Consider the following 24,014-nt stretch of genomic DNA (forward strand, 5'->3'; position numbering starts at 1 on the left):
AGAGCTGGCTGTGTCTATCACAGCACAAACCCTGATTACCCTCCCACAGAAGTCACCCCTACAACCATCTCCTGCTAGTTGCTATTTATACCCAATACTCTTGAATACAAGAATATTGTGGGAGGCAGCGTCAAAAGTCTTGGTAAAGCCAGTGTAGTTACCACCCACTGTTCTTCCCTCATCCACAAAACAAATCATTTCATCTTAGAAGGCAGTGGGGTTGGTCAGGCATGTTTTACCCTTGGTCAGTCTACGCTGATTGTTCCCAGTCATTTTATTCTCATTGAGTTTTTAGTTTTATGTTCATGTGTATTTCTGTATTTTTTTTTTTCTTTAATTTTGTCCTCAATTTTGGGATTTGAGGCTGTTATCCTTCATGTAACATCTTTTCGTTATTTTTATTGTTTTCTCCACCTCTATATATACTCAAAAGGCAAAATGTTTAGCTGAAACTTTTCAGATTTGTTGAACAGGTTCTATAGTATAGAATGAGAAAACACAAAATCTGAAAGTATAAAATTTAAACCGATAAATGCCAAAATGTATTCACAACCTACTTTATATTTTTCAGCTCTACTTCAAGTTACAATTTCACTTAGCAAAGTTGAGCTCAGTGTGGGTGAATCCAAATTCTTCACATGCACAGGTATGTATTCAAATTACTTGGAGGTATGTATTTTTTGTTAGATTTTCAACGATCTACATAATTTGAAACTGAATTAATTGATTCACACTATTAAGTTAAATTAGCATATTTTTGGATAGTCACATTGATTTTCGAGAATTGTGATAAATAGTAGATCATCACTGGCTTCACATTTCCATTCTATAAACCATTCATTTCACACTCTGAATCGCTCAGTTTGAATTGTCTATATCAGAGTGCAGGTAATTTGATCTGTTAGGATGCTTCTTTAGTTAAAACATTTTCACTTGTCTAAACTAAGGAGTTAAATAAGCTACTAGGCTAAGCTAAAGTATCCTCTCCAATCTAATGAGACACCCAAACAGTCTTTTTTAATGAGGCAGATACGATTCAGGAGGCGAAGGGTTTTCATTAGCAGCTGCCTAATGTGGATGCTTGATGTTGCTGAGTTGCCATCTTCCATTGACGAAGACGCATGGCCCGACTACATTGACAACTCAATTGACTGATGAATTGACCTGTTGATCCAGTGACTGCTCAACAGCCTTCTTCCCTTTAAGACTTAATACCTTTCTGTGTTTCATTTTTTTCCCTCTTGAATCCTTGAGCTACTAGTTATCCTGTCTCAACAATCATATATCTGCCTGCAGTTTTGCCTTGCTTGTATTTCTACAGACTTTCTCACAACTCTTATAATTTAAAAATTCTCTGACATTGCATAGACATTGTCCATTGGGTAGACGTATGTGTTACGTAGTGTTTAGCCGAAGTTCTAATGTTGGATTGTTTTTTGATTTTGTTTGTAGCCATTGGTGAACCTGACAGCATAGATTGGTACAATCCACAAGGAGAGAAGATTGTTTCTAGTCAAAGAGTGGTTGTTCAGAAAGAAGGTGTTCGATCACGTCTAACCATTTATAATGCAAATATAGAAGATGCCGGTATATATCGGTGTCAAGCAACAGATGCTAAAGGACACACTCAAGAAGCTACTGTTGTTTTGGAAATTTATCGTAAGTAAAGTATTGTCAATTAACAAATGAAAGACTATTTTTTTTAAAAGACACTGCTATTGAGAAAGTAAAGCCTATCAAAATGCCTTCTCAGGCTCTGAACCTTATCTTCCAAATAATTGCATCTCCTGCAGTTTAGTTAATAGATATTATAATGAAGACTTAAATGAAATGCATGGTCTCTTTGTAATATTGTAGATCATTTTTCCTTTGTATCTTAGAACACCATCCTACGAGGGTTCACCGTATGTCCCTCATGGAAAAGAGGAAATAAGAGAAGAAAAGTTATGTGAACCTAATTCTTATTGCAAATACATCTACAACCTATTACAAAAATGTGCATAAATAAAAGTGCAGGAAGTACAATATATGTCATTAAAAAAGTGGAGTTTAGACTGAATTAGTTATTTTTATGTCAATCTTTTCCTATTCTTGGACTTATAATGGAATTTTGCCATAAAGCCTTGAAGCTTAATGTGATAAGCAACCAGAATGCATTTAAATTACAAACAGCTAATTAAGGAGTATATTTGAAAAGTAAATACATTCTATTGTGGCAAGAGTTTCTCTGAGAGGTTTTTTGGCCTTTCTTTGTGTTTTTTTTTTCAATTTACTTAAATAACTTTACATTGTACCATATTCTTTAGATCCATCAAAAATGCCTAAAAGCAATATATTGAACAAGTAGACTGTGAAGATATAAGGCAAGGTCTTTATTGGTGAAAGGGTGGAACATGTGCCAGCAACCTTTCAGCTGAGTTATTCTCTAATTTCATTGGAGAATAGTTTTTTTAATATCCATAAAATAATTGTTTGTGAGTGGACTGAGCTCTGAGGAACTACAATGAGGCAGAATATAGAGTAGAATCACAAAGCACTGCTTCTGAAAGGTACAGATAAGTCAGATAACAAAAGACATACAATTAAAAAACAATCTATTGACAAAACAACCATTAAAATGATGATGGCAGTTAGAAGAGATTACATGATGGCTTGAAAGCTGGCAGTTCAAAAGATTTCAAATTTTGTGCAATTGATTTGTATGCTTAAAACTGCCAGGCACTCCTTTAGCAGACTGCTGAGCAAGGTTGAAATCTTTTGAAGTGTTTGTATGTGGTAATTTTAATAATTCTGAGGTTAGATAAACCAAAAGACCTACACAAGAAATGTGAAGGTTTGTTGGAACTGACATATGAAAGTTTCCTTATTTGTATTTGTGAAGTATTATAAGGAAAAAGCAGGATACACTATACTCCTAGCGTCTGGTTCAGTGCTCACTGACGTCTGTGAGAATTTTCCTTTTTGACTTACATATGGTCAAATACTTCAAACATTTCATACAAATACTTTGTAAAATTAGACAAGAGATGTGTATAACAAAAGCATGTTCCCTCTGCTATGGGTACTCCGTGGATTATTTGAGCCTGCACTCATATCGATGCAAAAAGGTGGAGGTGGAGTTGCATCTCTAACTTATGTTCTTCAAAGTGTCCTCTGAAATGTAGTTGACAGTCCTTGATCCTAAGAGAAAATAGGTCAGTTTATTTCTTCTGTGTGTAAGAAAATCTTCCAGAATTTTTAGTCAGGTTTCTGCCATTAGATCTTGTATGAGATGATGCATTAATGCCATCTTGGACTTTTAACACTAAATTCTAATAATACTAACCTTATTCAACCCACAAATAAATTTAATATCAAGTTTGGTTATTTGGGGTTAGAATAATTAAAAGCCTCATCAGGCCTAAAAAAATCTTATTATTTCCTCAAAAAAATGCTACAAATTTTTTATGACTTATGAGTAATATTAAGTTTTTCCATATATTTTCCCACTGGCTTTTAAGTTTTTATGTTTTATTCAGCTGACGGTTTTCACAGTGAGTGAGGCTAAAGTTCGACCTTTTTAATAAGAATTTTCCAAATAATTTTGGTGATTTTAGTGGAAGTTTTGATGGAATAAAAACGTGAGGTTTTAATTCAATAATAAGATCATGAGGAATAAAATACACGATGGAGTGAATAGACTACTAACCTGAATTTGTAGACCTCTAAAAAAACCTAGAGCTTCAAAACTAGACTCTGGAACATTGAAAACCATGAAAAATATATTTATAAAACATGCTTAGTTTATATAAATAGAACAAAGATTTTCATCATGCAATATGATTGTAAAATCCTTTCTACAGACAAAGTGGAAGTTATGTGTCCAGGACTGTTTTAGTCTTATCTGGAAAAAATATATTATGGAAATAATTCTGTATTATCACAATGAGAAGTCTTAATAATCACCTTTATCTGATTTGGTGTAATGGATAATTTTAATGCTAAATGAACTGGAAAATGCTTACTACATTCTGCTTTTTTCCTTTTCAGAAAAGCTCACTTTCCGAGACATAATATCTCCACAAGAGTTCAGGCAGGGAGAAGATGCAGAAGTTGTTTGCCGTGTTACTAGTTCACCTGCTCCCATTGTCAGCTGGTTGTATCGGAATGAGGAAGTCACAACTATTGCTGACAGTTAGTATTTTGGTAACTCTTTAAGTTATATATTCTAATAAATATTAAAATATTATTATAAAAGACATTAATCACATTATAGAGGAGGATGGATTTTGATTAGCCCATCAGCTTAAGTAGAATTTAACCAGGTTCTGTGGTCTACAGAGAATCCATATGCAATGGTTTCCTTCTTGTATCATTTTTTTCCAATTGAGAATTTTGTCTAGATATAACATGAGGGTCCAAATGCCCAAACGATGGCTGAGAGCTCCTTCACAGGAACTCTTCCTGGGTTGCCGTGTATGTAGGAGTTGAACGCGTTTTTTAAACACACACAGATAAAATTCACTGTGTACACACAGCTATGACACTGAGCAAACACTGCATTGACTTTGATATACTTGCACGTTAGCTCAGAGCCTTTCAGGTGGATAGGCTTTTTGCGCTATTGTGAGATTTTACTTGTTATGAGTACAGGCTACCCTTTCAGTTGCAAACAACTGGGGACATTGGTGATCTATTTAGGCTAGATTCCCTAACAGCTAGACTGATAAATTTAGGTGAAGATAAATCTTTTCTTCCCCACATGCAAGTTCTAAGGCTGTAGAGGGAGACAATTAATGAGGGATATAGAATTTGTGTGATTTACCCCCTCAAAAAATGTGAACTGTTTTTTCAGTGCTGTCTCAATGCTCTCCTTTGCTTTATCCATTTTCTTATCAGTCTTTATCTCTACATGTACTAAAACTCAAGGTTGCACTGTATGCACTTAAAATTATTTTTCCTTAGATATTAAATAATATTATTTCAAAATGAAAGTGAAAAGTTGTATTTACTCTCTTATGAAATCACATAAATAAATGTGGAGCAGTTGCTGGGGGAAGAAAAAAAGCTCGTTTGATGTCTCTGGACTCAGTCTTAGACTCCTCTCCGTTATGAAAGAAAGTTTTGATCAAACTTTCTTATTTACTATATCCTATCCCTTCTGGGATCTAAACACAGAAACTAAGAAGAAATTGCAAACTTATACCCTTCGAAAAAAGAGTTTTAATTTTTATATATATAATTAAACAGTGAATGTAGAATGTAGGTGAGACATAGAAGATTTTGAAAAATAAAAACTGTGAAAACAAAAAAAGATTTGGCAATTTAGCAAAAAGTCTTTTTCAAGGATGCAGCTCAGAGCTTGAAAAAGTAAAAGTGCTTCAAAGATCTCTCTCAATTTTTTTTTATTATTGCCATTTTATTTGTTTTTCCAATCAATCTGGCTGCTGTAGGATTAGAAAATGAAATAAAACAACATTTCCTTTCTTTTTCAAAATTATACATTCTGAAGATTCTAAATTTTTAAATTTCAAGGTATAAATTTGACTTTTTAACCCATTTTCTTTCACAATGCTTACAATGTGAAAAGGTAGAACGATAGAAATCAGTTTTAATTTAAATAGCAGAATACTTTCCTTATGTTCTGATCTAGACTAGTGTCCAAATAAGATCCCAGTCATGCTTGGGAGGAAGTGAGGTTTTAAATAATGTAAAAATAGGACAACGTTTCCTTTGTGAGTTTTGCAATGACTATATCAGTTTATAATGCAGGCAGAAAAAGACACAAATCTTACCATTAAGAAATTTTTTTCATGCTTTGTGAAATAAAAAGACCCAGTTTCATATTAAATTTTCAGCTTCAAAATCTTCAGTGAAGGATCCCTACCTGTAACTTATTATTATAATTTTAAATGAAATAATATCAAATTCGTCTGTCATATTCTAAATGATGTCTATTAAAAAAAAAAAAAAAAAGAATTAATTGTTCTTGTTGGGTTTTAGTTCACAGTAAGCTAAAATAGTGAATAATTTCATATCCAAACTGAATTGTATATTGTAGTTTATTTGTGGGGCATGAGAAAACAGTTTTAATGTTAAGCATTCTAGCACTGGCGTAATAGGAAGACATGAGTTCATGTCATTGCTTTAATTTCAGGGCTTTTCTGTTACATTCTTGACCATTCTCCTGTTGTATATGTTACAACTAATAGGATTTTTGGAGCACAGGCTTTTGACTATTTCAGTTTTGCAAATTCTTCTCAATTACTAGTCTCTATATTTGTATATTCCATTTGAACAGAAGACTGATTTCTTCTCCCAGAAGACCCATGCACAAAATCAGAAGTGAAAACAATGACTTCCAAAAGCATTTCTGGTCCTACATTGCATGTTTAAGGTTTAATAGAGCAGTATATAAAGCATAATTTTCTGAGGATGTTCTAAGAATTTCTCTATTGTTATCAAAAGCTGAATTGTCATGACTCATAATTCCATTGTATGGGAGTCAGGGACATTTTATTAGCTATAAAAGTGAATGGGTCTGTTTTCATTGGTCAGCTCTTATCTGGAGTTGTTAGTGACTTGCTCTGTTTTGCACATTTCTGAGGCTTCAAAGGACATTAAATACCACTCATTCTACAGTACTTAAAGCCAATGTAGAAGTTTCATGTACAGATATTTGTATGTTATTTTATGGTTGGAGTTAACCTTAGAAGATGGTTAATGCCACTGTTAATACAAATATGCTACATATAAATTACCCACTATCTGTATAAATAATGCATGTTTTATTCTGTCACTGCTGAAATCATTAAGGTTTTCTATAAACATAGCATAGGTATGGTATGAAGCTATAATGCATGTGGAAAATTGTATCTTGTATAGAACTGGATAGAAAATGTTGGGGACTGGTGCATCCTTCATATTTTCTGTATGCTTTGATATACTTTACTGTTTTACAGTCTCAATTATGTAATTCTATTAGGTTGGGTTTTTTTCCCCCACATAGATATTTTTAGTATGTAAGATGATTCTCAAGACCACAATTTATATATGATAAAAAATTCTGAAAATCTTTTAGAATTTACTTTTTGAAAATGCATCTAGTTATAGTTCTAGGGAACTGCATATTATCTTAGGATTGGTCCATAGAAAAAGGACTCTCTCTCATTCTGAAGGACTAGATAAGACAGACTTCAAATGAGCCAGACTAAAACTCTAGATCATATTGGGAAGTCTGTGGCAAGCTAGTTCTGTTCCTTTCTCCATGTAGCATAGTCTCCAAGAAGTAGGTTTCCCACTTCAAGTCAGTAGTTTGTGCAGCTCTAATTATAGTGGTGGAAAAAAGTGGTGCCATTGCTCTGCAGAGCCAATGTAGACCTGTTAAATACACTTGTGTAAACTGTTGTGCAAAGGTGAGTGATAATGTTAGATGTTTAATGTGCTGTGTTTACATTTGGTCTAGAAGAAGAGATTACTTGGTTGGAAAACTGTCCCTCCTGTAGAGAATGAATGGTTTGGTTGTATGATGGACGTATTTAATAGGAGTCTTGGTCTTCAATTTTTGCTGAAAGTTTTGATTTTTCTTCAACAGGTCATTAGTCTAGGACATGACTTAGAATGAACAGCTGTGCCTAACATTTCGTTAGATGTTGTGAGTCATAGCCTGGTACATACCCTAGAACACAGTAAAATTTGCAAAACTTAAGCCAAAATTTCCTCAAGCTCTGCTTATGAGGTACTGAAAAGGCATGGGCAATCCTTCTTGCTGTCCATACCATTTAACATCTGATTTAACTGAAGGGGAAGGTGGTGTGACAGTTCTTCTAAATTAGGCATTTGAAGTTGAGTGAGTTGAGTCCAGAAAAGAGAGTGGTGAGCTGGGGGAGTGTAGTGCCCAGTCACTGTCCACATCCTGGATAGTGTAATTCATTTAGTACAGGACACATTTTTTATTATGATATCTATGACAGTGAACTCTTATTTGTGTGCACACTATCTCCATGTTTCATATTGTATTACTAGTTTATTCTACTGCTCTGAACCTACTGGGTGTTCCATGGTACATGTGAGTCCATGAAGATCTAATCACTGTCTGCCAAATTTTCAGTACATTTGTTGACCCAGCTGGTCTATGCACAATTGATTCCTGCTGAATCAGAATCGTATCATTGTATACTTGGTGGCATTTTTACTGTAACATGAACTGTTCTTTCACAAGCCTACCAAGGGATAGCATGGAGAGAAACAATTTCTAAAGAAAGTCACACATTCAACTCACATTCCATTTTTTAAGTTTCCTTATAATACGATGTATTAATTTTGTCTGTATGTAGACATTATTACTGGTGGAAAAAGGACCCAAGATATTTTTCTTCTGTTATACCTGGTTTACTCATGAGAATATCTCCTGCTGTATCCATAATATTATTCTTCAATGAAAGTTGAAGATATCCAGCCAACACCAATAGTTTTTGTTTCCAGTTATTAAACTGTTATTATACTACTATTAAATCCTGTTATTAACTCTCATTTTTCATCATTTAAAAAAAATAAAGGGGATCTACAGCCCTCTCATTCATCTCACACATTAAATATTTATGTAAAAAAACCAAAAAAACCCAAAAAAACCCCCCCAAAAAAAAACAAAAACAGAAAAAAGGGTTACCAATTCTTAAAGAGGGGCTAGATCTCACTTTTTCAAAACATTTTGAAGCACGGCTCTCTGGGACAGGAAAAAAAAAGATGATATAATTTGTATGTGGTAGTGTGTGAAATGGCATTAATGTTCAAGCATGACTTTAATAAACCAGACATAATTAGCATAAATTTGTTGAGGCCATTGATGTCCTGTAATCCTCTGTCAGGTGAAGCATAATTAAATTATCTTTTTTACATTTTTCTGATAGAGATCTTGGTAATGAAACAAAACCGACATGGCATAAAAAGCTGGTTTATTTGTAAATATGTATTTATGTATGTTCTCTGAATAGATTCTTAGCTGTATAGCTGCATAAAAGCTTTTCTACCAAGTATTGTTTAACACTGGTTTTGAATATCAGTGTTCTGTTGTGGGAAATCTTTAAAAATCTAGCAGAATCAAAAAGGAAAGCAAAGTGAAAAGTGACACTCAGTTGCTAGTTAGAGACTGAAAGTTAGTAAATTTCATCATCCTCCAATACTGAAAGGATGACACTGGCTCAACTAGAACAAGACAGACAGCTGAATAACAAGTATGCAGGTTCCTCAAAAACCACATACAGTGAACTGCAGGAAGTAATTCTTCTCAACAGAGTCCATTAATATTGACTAGTTGTGGTGGGTTGACCTTGGCCAGCTTCCAGGCACCCACCTCTCACCCTCCTCAAGAGCACAGGGGGAGAACATGAGATGAAAAAGCTCGTGGGTGGAGATAAAGGCAGGGACATCACTCACCAAGTACCAGCACAGGCGAAACAGATTTGAATTAGGTAAAATAGTGTAATATATTGTCAGTTAAATAGAGTTGAATGGTGAAACACAAAGACAAAATTAAAGCAACGCCTCCCATCTCCTTTTTCCCAGGCTCAACTTCACTGTTTCATTGCCAGCTCCTCTACCTGCCACACCCAAAGCAGTGCAAGGGGATGGGGAATTGGGATTGTGGTCAGTCCATAACAGTTCCAGCGTGGGTCCTTCCCGTGGGCTGCTTGTGCAGGGTAAACTTGCTCCAACATGGGGATTTCTACAGACTACAACGTGGATATCTGCTCTCTCCTGGGGCTGCAGGGGGATCTCTGCTTTGGTGCCTAGAACACCTCCTCCCCTTTCTCCTTCTGTCATCTTGTGCTTGCAGGGCTGTTTCTCTTATTTTTCTCATTCCTCTCTCTCACAGTTACTGCACAACATTTTGCTCTTTCTTACACAAGCCTTCACAGAGGTGTCACCACCTTGGCTGTGGGGCTCAGCTGTGCCTTGCGGTAGGTCTGCTGGAGCTCGCTGGAACCAGCTGTGTCTGGCACAGGGCAGCCCTCCTGCTGCCAACATCTTGCCACATAAACCCAATACACTAGCTCAGACAGAAAGGAGAAAAAAATTAAATTCAGATTCAGTTTACTCTTGCAGATTATAATTTTGCTGCTGCATGTGCAGGAAAGCATATGTACACTTGTTCAGAATCTGATTTTTTCAGTGAACTTAAGATACTCATAAGGTCTATTGATCTTCATTATATGCTAGACTATGCAGAAGGTGGAGTGGTTTGTTGGATTATGTCTTCATAGAAGTGTTAGACTGGTGAGATACATCATTGACTGAGTAATAGTGAATGAACAAAGGAACAGGAGGAGGGAAGGAGAGCAAGCAAGCTGAGAAATGATTAAGCATAGTGCTGTAAAATGGGCACAAAGGCAGTTGGTTATTCTAGATAGAGAGGGAAGAAGCATTTGTAACTTATTTTATTATAAATCACTCAATTTATCTTTTTTTTCAATCTCTAATCTTTTTGATAGTCTGTGTAGGTGTTCATGAACGTTCCACTAATTTTGCAATAATTTATATATTTAACTTACATTTGATGACTCCTCAGAGTAAGTAGGAAGTTATGTATAGAAAATCCAGATTGAATTTTAGGAAATGGCAATGGATTTTGTAGTGGGGAAAAACAACAAATTTATTGGCTGACATTTTACTTTTAAATTGACAAATGTTTTGTCAATGAGCATTCTGATTGTACAGAGAAAGTACATAAATATTACTCATTTAAATTAGCATTCCTCATATTGTCTTGATTTACTAACCCCACTTATTTTCTTACTTGCCTTTCTAGATCGATTTGCAGTATTAGCAAATAATAATCTCCAAATTCTTAACATCAATAAAAGTGATGAAGGAGTATACAGATGTGAAGGAAGAGTGGAAGCCAGAGGAGAAATTGACTTTCGGGACATAATTGTTATCGTGAATGGTAAGAAGTAAAAGTTTTTTCATTGACTTCTTGCTTTACTTGATTTTCATAGCCTATTTTAAAATATATCAGTTTGTAAAAAATCCTGATTAAACTGGTTAATATAGTTGTGATGTCTTTAGTTTTGTTTTCCTATAAATGTAATTGCTTAATATTTAAAAAAAATCTACTACACTCTGTAAGTAGAATTCATTGCATTTCATCATATCAGAGTACATAAATATGTAAAAGCTAAATGATTGTTTTTAATCATTCACGGAACATTGACAATTACTGCAAGACTTGAGTCTCATTATAATATATAGTAGTTCAGTTCAGCCTGTATTTTTCAGTGTTTTGTCATTTACTGTTAAAATGCCACACTTGATTTTTTCAGTTATTCGCCTTCAATGCATTGAACATATTTTATTAACTGTTAGAAAAGTCACAGATACAGTTTATTAAGATTAGCAGTGTTCCTTATAGATTTTTAACGTTTTATTTTTATGAGGAGTAAAATATATAACGAGTTATCTGAGAAGTGGTCTTATACATTTTATCAGTTTATAATAAACCTCTAAGAAGGAATATGGATGGATTAAGATGAGATCGAGCATTTAGTTCAAGCTCTCTCTTAAATTCAGGGTTGACCTGTTGAAAAATAAATATCTCTTCATATATTGTCCGGAAAGGACATAGTTCCTAAAGGGCGTTTTTTTATCTATGCATTCTGCTTAATGTCAGTTTTTCAATGAAACTACTTCCATCGTCCCTATTAGATTCTGAGTTTTAAATGCTTTGTCCTTGACTGGTTCTCCTTGGCAAATGCCGGTTTACGGAAATCATTATGTAAGTTGAATTCTCAGTTAATTTCAAGAGAAAAAGCAGCTTCTGGCACAGGTATTGTTTAATCCACGTAGTCAATCTTTGAAGCAAAATTCATTAGATTGTGGTAGATACTACACAGACAATGTCAAGCAAATGGGTGATTATCCTACATATTGTGATAGAATATAACAGTACAGATATTTGTATGCTGTTGAGCTGAGAATGAGCCTGTATTAGACCTAAAATTTCAGGTTGCAAACTATGGTCTGACTTCATGTCTTTTATTGGTGGATTACATCCACAAATTTAGACCTTCATATATTTATTATGACTCTAGATAAGAAAGCTAACACTCAGCTCTGGGCTTCGGTTGATGGTTTTGTGAGGAGAAGGGGTTGTCAACTGAGCGATTTTGACATGGTTGCTCATGTAGAGTGGTATCCATTAAGAGCTATTTTCTGCTTCATTTATATATAAAACTGAGTGTATCAAACTTGGCCTAAAATTTCTTTTAGAATAATATTAAAAGTTAGAAAGAAAAAAAAATTGTAGTGCTCTTCAGTGCTCTTAGATCTATAGATCTAAGATCTATACAAATGCATAGTAAGAATCGTACAAGGTCTCCAAAAGCTGAATAAAGTGCAGCTAAACAACAAAGAAACAGGAATACTTCAGGAGAGCTGGCATACCACGTAACCCATAATTTTATATTTAAAAATATATTTGTGAGAGTCTGTAGGGAGAGGTGAATATAGACAATGATAAGATTAATAATGAAATCAATAATATTAGTCTTTGCTTTCACATATGTATTTAGGGTTTACAGAGAAAATAGATTTTCAGGAGGAACATAGGGGCTGATACTGTAGCTTTGCTGATTTATTTGGAGAGTAGCAGAATTCTCCATGTATGTTTCTCTAGTGCAAACATTGTATGAATGTTACTTTCTAAACATCGTCTTCATTATATAGCAAGAGTTTATATTGTTTCTATTTCTACAAATATGATTTGTTCCAATGCTTGTACACTACTCAAAAATGTAAGCTGTGGTATAACAGTGTGAAATCTCAGATTCCCATTTGCAAGAATAGTGACAAAGATTTAATTAAACCAGAAACCATTAGCTATCCTTTTACTCACTGTCTTCTAGTTAAAGTATTATCTATGGTGCAGGTGACCCATACATCCTCTGATTCAGGGCAAAGATTTGAACTAAGATCACCTCTTCTGTGAACAAGTACTTTAGTAGTGTTTCTCTATCTCTCTGTTCAACTAAAAAAAGAGGACAGAGAGAGTGGAAAAACATTGTAAGAGGCTGAGAACACCCGAGCTTTAAAGCAAGCTGATGAAGACCAGTCTCTCAGGGGTAGATGACGTGATCAAATCCTCTCAAGAAGAGGAGAAAATTAAACCTAGGATGAAACCTATGAATCTCCTATTTAAGAAAAAGAGGTAAGTTCCCTCTTGGGCCATTTGGTCATAACTGAGTCATCTCTGCCCATGTGGACGGTACTTGCCTGTGGAATGGTTTCTTGTGCTACATAGAAGCAAGAAAAATTAGTCACCACTAGAACTATTACTATAAAATGAAGGCTTAGACCTTGCAACCACCAAAATAAAATGGTGAAAAGCCACTTCCTGAATGATTTAAGAACATGTTGCAGATTCATTCTTTCTTTGCCTGAAGTTAGGTGACTGTACCCATATTTAGATACCTAAGTAGAAGAAATTTTCACAGTTGATGAAGCAGCATGTGCAGGTGATGTTGACTAAGCGGAAAGGAATTGAACTTTTTAACTTAAATACCCAAACAGAATGTTATTATTTTCCTTACTAACAATGACTTCCTAAGAAACTGAAATTAGGTGACTTTGAGCATTGATTTTATTTTATTTTTATTTTAGTGAAGTAGTAAGTAGAATTAATTTCTTACAAATTTCTTACATTAAAAAGCAAAGTTCTCATTTTGTAATTGTGATATAACTTTAAAACAGTCTAAGTCTTGGCATTAAATAGTAGGCACTTATAACTACACATAAAGATAACATTATAGAGATGCATCGCGTTTTGAAGAGAAGGAATTAACAAAGACAATTGGGTGTATCTTGAAAATATTTCTTCTGTTCTCCACTCCATCTGGATGCTAAGCTGGTTGACATACCATTGGCTGATTCAGATCTGGGAGAGATGTGAACAACAGGAAGAAGAGATGAAATGGATAGCATTTCCATCAGACAGTAGTAGAGTATGTTCTCCTCTATACCAGCATGCAAACTAGCTGATCATAGCAGCAGTCTCAGGTGACTGAGGTCACATACAATAGTTTTAAAATCTAAAAGCTGTAAAAAAAAATATTTTTAAAGTGATATTCTGAGTTCTGGTTAGTGTTGAAAAACCATGATGAATAGTTTGATGGTGAAGGCTGTGAAATGCAAAACAAATCCTCTCTTTACTAACTTACGTAAAAGAAGAAAACTGAGTAAATTTGCAGAGGAAGTTTTAAAATCTGTTTGCCTAGATTATTGGCCCACAAATGTGGGCCAGGGTTCATTGCCCCAGGGACATGGTATTTCCATATCCAATCTGTAGCCCAGGAAATTTCAGATAGAAAAGAAGTGATCTGTGAAACAGACTTAACATAAAAAAATGAGAAAATAACTAACAGTAAGTAAATATATGTTAGAAAACCTTTATAGTTTTAGCTGACTGTTCATTATATTGGTTATTTTTTTGAATAATGCTTTAAAGATTACATACAAACAGAATGAAACTTTACTCAAAAATAGAGAAAAGTAAATCTTGGAACAAATTTTGATATATAAAATGTAGTTTCTAATGTATGGAAATGTTTGGGGGGTAATAAATTGAAATACCTTTGAGCTAGATTATCTTTTTAAAATCTGTTGTTTAGGTATCTTTTTCTACTTGCAACACTGAAATTTTTATAGCATTTCTTGCTACCCATATTTAGAATGATGTCTAGATGGCAGTTTTTTGTTTAAAAAAAAAAAAAGTTACTATAAAATAGAACAAAAGAATTCAAGATCTCCTGAAAACAAAAACCTATTTTTTGTTCTCTCTCTCAGTAAATGGGCTTATTAGATTTATTTTTTTTAAGTTTTCTTTGCTGTCTGGGAAGTTCCATAAATTTGATAGACTTCCTGACCTCCCTGATATAAATTAAAAAGAATTGTTTTCACTTAAAAGTGACTGGATTTTACCATTTTGCTTTAAGTTTGAAATGTGAGGGACTTGCCAGTATAGCTTCATTTGGCTTTTCCTCTTTTAGGTTCAAATTTTAGTTTGATCCTACGTACATTCAAGAACAGAACCAAAGATGAGCAGATCTCTTCCCAAAAGGAATGATGAGAAAAATAAAATTTGACGTTTGAAAAGAAAAATAATATTTTATTTCATTGTCACTGCAGTATCTCTTGGAAGATTGAAGCGCTTAAGTAATGTGCTTAACCAAGTCTCAGCCCTGTAGTTCCTAGTTGTGAGCAGTGAAGAACTTGCTACTGCTGGCAAAGAATTATTTCATCCCCGCATGTTACTGAGTATATTTTCAGGTCTAGACATTAGAATGCACTGTAAAATGGCTAAAATGTATATAATGTTTTCTAAGTGACGTTTTTTCATGGAAGACTTTGCTCAACAGAAGGGGTTTGTATACTCAGTAATGGCCCATGCAATTTTAGATAGGAAAGAAGTGATCCGTGAAACACTTAGATTTCAGCACATCATTAAAAAGTGTGAAAAGTACAGCATTTACTTACTGATCATTCATAATTCTGGAACAGTATTTTTTAATAATTTGATATATTTAAGGTTCAGAAGCTGGGAAGGCTTCTGAAGGAGAATACTAGAGCTAAAATATTTGGTGCAAAGCAATAGAAGTTGATTCTTAACAGTTTGTGAGAAAAATTTGTGGAAGCACAAGGGGAAGCTACAAGCAAATTCATTGGGGTTGCTTGTTTCTCCTTTTTTTTTGTAGTGAAAGTTAAAGCTAAAAAGGATAACTCAGGGTCACTCTGATGACGGTGTTCTTGCTAGCAGAGACCTGTATTTTGTGAAACTCTAATCTTTTCCTGTTCTTCTCGCTTTCCCTGACCTTCCTTCTTTTCCACGTATCCTCTTCCTTCCAGTCTGCTGGGATAGTTTTTATTTGTTTATTTGCTTCATAGCTAATGGAAACAGGTTTAGGACAGCTGTCTGAAAATTACTCTATGAACAGAGGTATTAAATATGAGCCTGTGAGTTGTTCTGTCTTGAATATTATTTCTATTTTTTCTGTCGGGTAGACATTCTTTTTGAACCGCTACAATTTTAATAATAACTTAATCCCATCAAGAACAGACAAAATTTGTTGCTCTCTGAACACAATTAAAATTTTTGATAATACAGTTTTCGAGAATAAATTGTATCCTTTGTGTTCTATCACCTTTCACCTTTTAAAGCTGGTGATACTCCTGCCCAGAATTAGCAGGAGTTCAGTAAAAAGAATTAAATATGCATAATCAAGACTACTACATACTTTTTTAAAAGCACTGTCTGACATCAATACATGGTTGTATGTCAGCTTTATGATTGAATGAAAGATAAAAAAAGAGTAGAGATACGTTTTCATTTGAGATACTTAAATGCCATATGATACCAGTTATAAATCTGTTGTGTCATATGCATGCTAGGTATAACTTCAGTAACTTTAAAATTTTCTGTAACAAAATTGATGAACTGCTAAAAAAGACCTTTAAAAATTAATTCTAGTGCAAAAAGAAATATTATAAATGTCCTGTTAATACTAAAATTCTTGTGCAAAAATGAAAATAAATGGTAATGAAAGTGTTTAATATTGTAACTTGATCCCTAAGCATAACCATAAATCCCCAAATTAGTAAAGGATCCTATTCTGTGCTTTAAATTTCTCTGAAAACACATAAAATCATTTATTTTTCCACTAACAGGACATGATGTTTTATTTTTCAGTTCCCCCTGCAATTGCTCTGCTACAGAAATCCTTTAATGCCACTGCAGATCGAGGAGAGGCAATAACTTTGTTCTGCAGAGCCACTGGATCGCCTCCACCTGAAATCAGTTGGTATAGGTAAGTTCAGTTGAGGTCTGCACATTCTTTTAATGTGTCACAATTTTCTATCTCAATTCATTAATCTGTGCAACCATGATTTCTGTACTGAATTTTAAGAGCATTTGCTGTCCATTTCTGTTCTAACTATTAAAGCTAGATTCAGTATCAATAAGTGTATGAACTCACATAAATTCAATTGCACTCAGGTTACTAGTAAGTGAGATATATGTAAGAAGCAGCTCAAATACCTGTTTGACGTGGTTCCTTCATATTTGATGGGAAACAAATAAAGCTGAAGCAATGAGTCCATATCTCAAAAACAATAGAAGCAAAAATCTCACAACTTTTGCACATGGATGCATCAGGTAAAAACATATGCAGTTGTGCAATAAATAAATGTCCAATATAGATCAGCAATAGTAATAACAAAGATAATGTTTTCCCCATCTGTAAGAATAGATTGTAACCCTTGCTCTCCATTTCAGTGAGAATTTCAATGAGATTTAGGAGGTATGGCTTTAGACGACCTTAGAATAGGGGAATGTTTAATTGAATACGTTTTTAGTGCATTTTATGTTATTTTTAAAATGTAATGTTTTCAAAGTGGTACTGCTTTTAAAGTTCATGTGTGTTTTTTGATGATATCAATGACATGAAGATTGGGAACACTTACCATATAACATTTGTAAAAATTTATATATCTATACACTGTATATTCTTTCAATTTTAACAAAGATATGTATCAGTCTTGGGATATAAAGTATCTCAGACTCACCATACCAGTGCACATATTTATTTTAGACCTGAATAATTTGCATCTACATATACTATTTCAGGTGAATTAAAAGGTCACTGCATTTTCAAAAAGGACATAGAAGGAATTTCCATAAATTCTTAATCTCCTTTGGAATCTTTGAACAATGTTAGATTAATTTTAAATGTTATCTTCCTTTGACTGACAACCTTACCTTAACATGCCATAAGTCAAATGTGGATTTAAATTTTTCTCTTGTGCAATTTAAAGCTCAGGATATGTAAATAAATAGAATGCAAAGTTAATTCCTTAATGTGGCTTAGAATTAAAAATTTAGTGAAGAAGAGGAAAAAGAAAAACAAAATATGCAGAGCCCAACTTAAAGAACTAATACATATTTCCAACTAAGGTTGAACATTCTCATTATTTAATGTCTTTGAATTAAATTTTTACAATGTATGTCTTATCTGGCTGGAATTCTTAAGAGTTGTCTAAAATCTCGTATTCTAAATGACCTTGTTGTAAGAAAACCAACATGAAGTTTTATATTGTTAAGAAAGAATGTATGAATTTCCACATTTTGTGGATATCTCTCTTTACAGTTGTGGGGTTTTTTCAATATTTTATAAATATTATGATAAGTACATAGGCTAAGTGTATCTCTGCCTGCTGATCGGAGCTTACTGAAAGATTTTCCTTTGGTTTGTCAGCCCCTGAGATGACTGACTTTTTTAAACCATTCATTAAATATATTTTTAAAGATTTTACAAAAGCTTCACAGACTTATGTAATGGATACTGGATCTTAAATGAGGAAGCTTCTGTTCTGTTCCTATTTCAGGAATTATCTCATAGTGAGGAAAATTGGCATATGTGCCTCCCTTCCCTGTTTGTTTCTTTGGGCTTTTTTTTCCTTTCATTGTCTTTCTATTTTGTCTTATTAGGCTATAAATTCTTGGCAGTAAAAAATATTCTTGCTTATTTGCTGACAGTGAGAGGTTGTAAAGTGGTAAGTGGAAAAGGCCCCTGGTCTCTGTGATGAAATATTATTGTTGATATGCAAGCAGGGAAAAAAAGATGAGAGGAGCTAAATTATTTTTCCTGGAGGAAGCAAACTTGATTCTAATTGTATTCCAATACAATTTCTGCAGCAAATTTCTGAAATTTCTATCCTGAACTGTTCAGGTCCCTTTTCACTTATATATTGGTAGCCTGTTAAAAGGATTCAGAATCTGCTGACAGCTTGTACTTGTCATTGGACTTATCTCACAGATATGTCAAGATAAAGAACTATTTCAGATTCTTTTTCTTTAGCGAATTGACTGAGCATAGGAAAACTGGATCAACATAATCCTTCTTAATTTTGAGAAAAATCTAGAAAACATGGTCAGTGATAAGAAAGTCTATCAAAACTGGTGTATCTAGTATTAATATGCATATCATCCTTTGAGAACCTGTTTATCAGAATTAATGGCCAAGGCGTCATATTTCCAGTTTCATCCTATTTAGTGTATTTTTTGATGTTGAATGTAAGTTGATATTACCCTCAGTTTTAGGTATGTATTTCTTTTTTGATAAACAAGTGGAATTACATCTTGAATTTTATGGTAATGCTGATTTTAGAAGGATTATAACCTTTGGTTACAGCAAGTTATGGGAATCATGTGTTCACCTTTATTCCCGGCTGTACCATTTATTTATGTGAGTTCAGTCATTTTATTTAATTTGCGTCAGATTAACCATTTGTAATTCGGGCATGTGTAATGAAGTGACTTAATGGAAATCTGTTTTCTGAATATATAACTATGCTAAGGAAAAGTCCAGAGAGATGCAGACTATTATAACAGAGAATAACGTTTACTTGTAAAACATTCAAAAGTATACTGAGCATTCTGGAGAGCTGAGGAAAAGTTCTGATAAAAAGGGTGGGAATTATTTCTACTCCATTCACAGAATCACAGAATCTTCATGGTTGGAAGGGACCTCTGAGATCATCGAGTCCAACCACGAAAAACAAAACAAAACAACAACAAAAAAACCAAACCAAACAAATCCCACCCACAAACACAAACCAACAATCTTGGGCACTAGAGCATGCCCTGAAGTGCCATGTCTACACATTTCTTAAAAACCTCCAGGGATGGCGGGATACTCCACCACCTCCCTGGGCAGGCTGTTCCAGTGCCTGACCACTCTCTCAGTAAAGGAATTCTTCCTGATATCTAATCTAAACCTCCCCTGCCCCAACTTCACACCATTTTCTCTGGTCCTGTCATTATTCACTTGGGAGAAGAGGCCAACACCCACCTCTCTACAACCTCCTTTCAGGTAGTTGTAGAGGGCAATGAGGTCTCCCCTCAGCCTCCTCTGGTCCAAATTAAACATGCCTAGTTCCCTCAGCCTCTCCTCATATGACTTGTTCTCTAGACCCCTCACCAGCTTGGTAGCTCTCCTGTGGACACATTCTCTGGACATTCTGCTCTCTCCTCCAGACATTCTGTTTGAGGATTTTTGTTGTGTTGTATAGAAAGTACGTCCATACCTGTTGAGATGGTTCATCAACATTAAGGACTTGTTTTATACACAGTTTAGTGTTCTCCTGTCTTTGTTGCCTTCTAAAATGTGCTCTCACACCAGTTATTCTCTCATTATTCACTCTATTAAAGTTTCTTTAGCAAGACCTGCATAATTTGGATCTACTATTGTGTGGTCTTACCTTCCTCACAATCCGCTGATATTTTAGTCAGTTAAAAAAGAAATTTGCTTGATTCTCTTTTCTCTTATTTTATTTTTGGTTTCCAATGGACTGATTTAACAGGTGAACCTCAACTAGGGCATGAAAAATGGCTGTATTTTTAAAATCAATTGACAGTACTATTGAGGTGGCTTATATATCCTTCTATGTCAACTGTAAGAAGCTGGATGAGACAGTAGTTTCAAGTTTTAAACTCTTTAAAATAGTATCCAATGTGGTAAAGCTTTAACTATATATGTCGACCTTTTTCATTTCCTGGTGCTGACAGCATTTAAGATTTTGTCAATTTAAAATGGAGGCATCTGAACTAATGCATCAGTATTTCTCAAAAACGTGTTTGAATTCACATACAAATTTGTCATTTTGAAATACTTAGTTTTAGTTGCTGCTTAATTTAATATACATATATATTTTGTTGATATTTCATGGACCAAGAAAATCTAATTCTTTCACCACTTAACTGATACCTCTATTGAAGCTCATATTACATTAGTGTAAAGTATAACCTTCAGAGAAGCAATACACTAATAGAATTAAATTAGCCAGGACTGGAAGATGAAGATCCAAATGTACAGGTCATGAACTGGTAATCTTTAGTCATGTGAATAGTACTGCTAAAAACACAATAATTGTTTGCATCTGTGGAGATATTGAACACTTGTAAAGTTTAGCTGGATCAATCCCCTTATCTTTACTGACAAGTCTTAGAATTATCTGACGAAAGAAATAATCCTCTTTTAATGTCTTATTCATGTTTTCCTGTTCTCCAATATCAGCATCAACCTGAATCTCTCCTGTTCACCAGAAGGTGCAGGGAAATGTTCATAATCTCATTTCTGTCATAGATATAGGTGATGTTTCAGATAGAGACTTGGAAACTACTTCTGACCTTCAATATTGATCCTAACAGATATCACTAGATTTTTCTGTGGAAAATTAGACCTTCTCCGTTCTGCCAAACAATTTCTATGGTTTGCTTTGGAAAGGAAATGAACGACTATCACAATAATGTCTTGAAATGGACAGCTAAGTGGACTAGAGTTATTTACAAAAATGTTACTAAAATGCAAGCTGTATAGGTGCCAGGGGAATCCTGTTAACAGGTATTAATGTTACCAAGAAAGAAACAGTATTCTCTCTTGTAGGGAAAATATTATTTTAGAAAATTTGAAATAGATGTAGTTATCAGCATTACATGAGCAGAAAGAAAGTGAAAAGCATCATTGCTCAAATCTTGAAATAAAACTAGATGTTCTAAACTAGGCATATTGAATAGAATATTTCAGTTATTCATTTTACAAGTGGCTTGTTTTCAAGAGTTGACATTGTCAGCAGGATTATCAATGCTTATGAAAGTCAGGCAATTTTTATGTAGGTGCTTATGAGAAGGTACCATTGATGATTCAACAGAAACAAGATCAAAAGAAGCCTACAGCAAACAAGGCAGAATGAGAGGAAATAAAAAAAAAATAGTATTGCACTTTTGAAAAAGAAGCTGTTTTGATAACTCTGTGTATGCCAAGTTACTCAAATGGACTGGTCAAGCCTTGATCAGCCCTCAGGATTGTTCACAGATTTTATTATTTCTGTACCATCTGGTCAGAACTCATTCTAACACCTGGAGACATGTCTGCTTACTAAATCGGAGCTGGCCAACAGCAACTGAGAGGAAATAATAGCAGTTCTTTATGGGCCAATAGGCTCTAAAGTAATTTAAAATATTATGTTGGTACTTTGTTACTAATGTGAACTGCAACAGTTACACTTTGAAAACACTTTTAAATGTTTCTCGCATACAGGTATGTACTTGTATAACTGATTTCATTCTATAATGAAATGTTAAATTTATGTTAAATGTAAGCCATATGTTAGAGTGCTATTCACAAGCATTTTTCTAACATTTAGACAATATTGAGCATTTTAGAATAAAGATATAACATTTTAAATACATATATATTTTAGAACCTGACAATAAAATTTTGAAGCTGGGGTCTTGAACATCAAAGTGCAATCGAGAATGCTTTGCTTGTGTCCAGAATGTGTGGATTCTTATGAAGAAAAACACTGTGATGCTGCATAACAGTTTTAGTTGTGCTAAAATCAGCTCTCTTCTATACATACTGCCAATTTATACCATGTGAGTTAATGCATTTTCAAGGCTAGCATAATAACAGTCTCTTCTCTTAAAGATTATTTTCAACATATTAGTGCTTCCATAGCACACTGTTACAGACTTTGGAACCTATTTGTTGATTTATACATCGTTTTAATTTTCTTAGGAATGGCAAACTTATTGAAGAAAATGAAAAATATGTGCTGAGAGGAAGCAATACAGAACTAACAATAAGAGATATTAAAAATATTGATGCAGGTCCTTATATCTGTAATGCTAAAAACAAAGCAGGAAATGATAAAAGACAGACATTCCTTCAAGTTTTTGGTAAGTAATGCATTGTATGTTCCATCTTTCCTTTTTCTATGTAAATAGTAGGGAACTGAGGTTATCATTCACAATTTTCAGTGGAACAGTATATCTGCAAGGTGTCTAGTGAAGCAGCAAACCACTCTCTGCATAATTTTACAGATTTTTTTTCCTCCCTGTTCGCTACTTTAACCTTTACACCTGATTTCAATTTTGAAAAGGCTATCTTTGGCATTTGCTTTTCTACTATTCAGATACGATACAATGGAGTGTTAAATTGTTAATTCACTCCGGTTTTCCTTTAAAAGTTGGCTGCTTGCAAGAAAACCAACAGAAGAAAGGGAAAAATTTTGAAAGGGGAAAACCCAGGTTATTTTGACTTCTAAGCTGAGTGCCTTTTTTTAATAAGAAGACACCATGCAGAGGTGTTCTTGATTTTTTTAATTTATTTTTCTTTCTTGGTTTTAAATGCGTGATTGCAAATGTAGTCACAAAAACATTGTCTGATCTGAGTTTCAAAGGATAAAATTAATAACATGCAAACTTATTTCTCTTTTTATGCCCTAACACCCAATTTGTGTTCACATTTCTCCTTTACACAGAGCTGATAATTCTTTTGAAGTTTTGTATAGCTAAAACCTTGGCAGAGTAGGCATCTGTGAGAACGTAGAAAACCTCTCTCAGAATCATTGTGCAGGATCGAGGCTGTAGCTTATTTATGAAAAACATACAAAAAAGTAATCTGTTGGGTTTTTTTGGCTTGTAGTAGAGAGAAAAAACATTTATATTTGAACAGCTAAAACTGGGATGCTTAGGATGATGGGAAATTTAATTTTAAGTCCCAGTTAAAACTAATAATACAAAGTGAAACAGTTCTAACAGGAGAGGCTAATCTGGTAACTTGCACTGAAAAAGCTAAACTGTTGGGCTGGATAAAGCTGTCATTTGGGATCTGGAAGTCTGAAGCCATGGTGTCAGATGAACAGGTTCCCTGTGTCTATGTGCCTTCCACTCTCTTTCCTATTTGGGAAACTCTTCATAGCCCTTCATGCTGAGATCTCTCCAGTGCTCCATACTGCAGATGGGTTGCCTAACCACTGGGCTACTTTGTTGTTCTGAGGTGCTTGAAAGTTATTCTCAGTTACTTTTTGAAGGAAAGAAGATGAAATACAATTTTAAGTTTCATCCCAGCCTCAAGATGAAGATCATCTTGCGGATTTTTATGGAGAAACCAAAACGTTTTATTCAATTGTATTTCCAGAGTTAA

The 24,014-nt window shown here is 34.2% G+C and overlaps 1 protein-coding gene across 1 annotated transcript in view; it reads left to right on the forward strand.

Annotated features, from left to right (window-relative positions):
* Nucleotides 1–540: 540 nt before the first annotated feature.
* The window catches only part of NCAM2 (neural cell adhesion molecule 2), a 145,918-nt gene continuing 122,444 nt past the window's right edge, over nucleotides 541–24,014 (forward strand). The window contains exons 1-6 of the mRNA XM_074167448.1: nucleotides 541–646; nucleotides 1,453–1,659; nucleotides 4,030–4,173; nucleotides 10,787–10,924; nucleotides 16,718–16,835; nucleotides 22,605–22,765. Of these exons, the coding sequence (XP_074023549.1) occupies nucleotides 541–646; nucleotides 1,453–1,659; nucleotides 4,030–4,173; nucleotides 10,787–10,924; nucleotides 16,718–16,835; nucleotides 22,605–22,765 (874 nt within the window). The remainder of the gene's footprint in view (nucleotides 647–1,452; nucleotides 1,660–4,029; nucleotides 4,174–10,786; nucleotides 10,925–16,717; nucleotides 16,836–22,604; nucleotides 22,766–24,014) is intronic.

This window comes from Numenius arquata, chromosome 1 (genome assembly GCF_964106895.1).
Source record: "Numenius arquata chromosome 1, bNumArq3.hap1.1, whole genome shotgun sequence".
NCBI lineage: Eukaryota > Metazoa > Chordata > Aves > Charadriiformes > Scolopacidae > Numenius > Numenius arquata.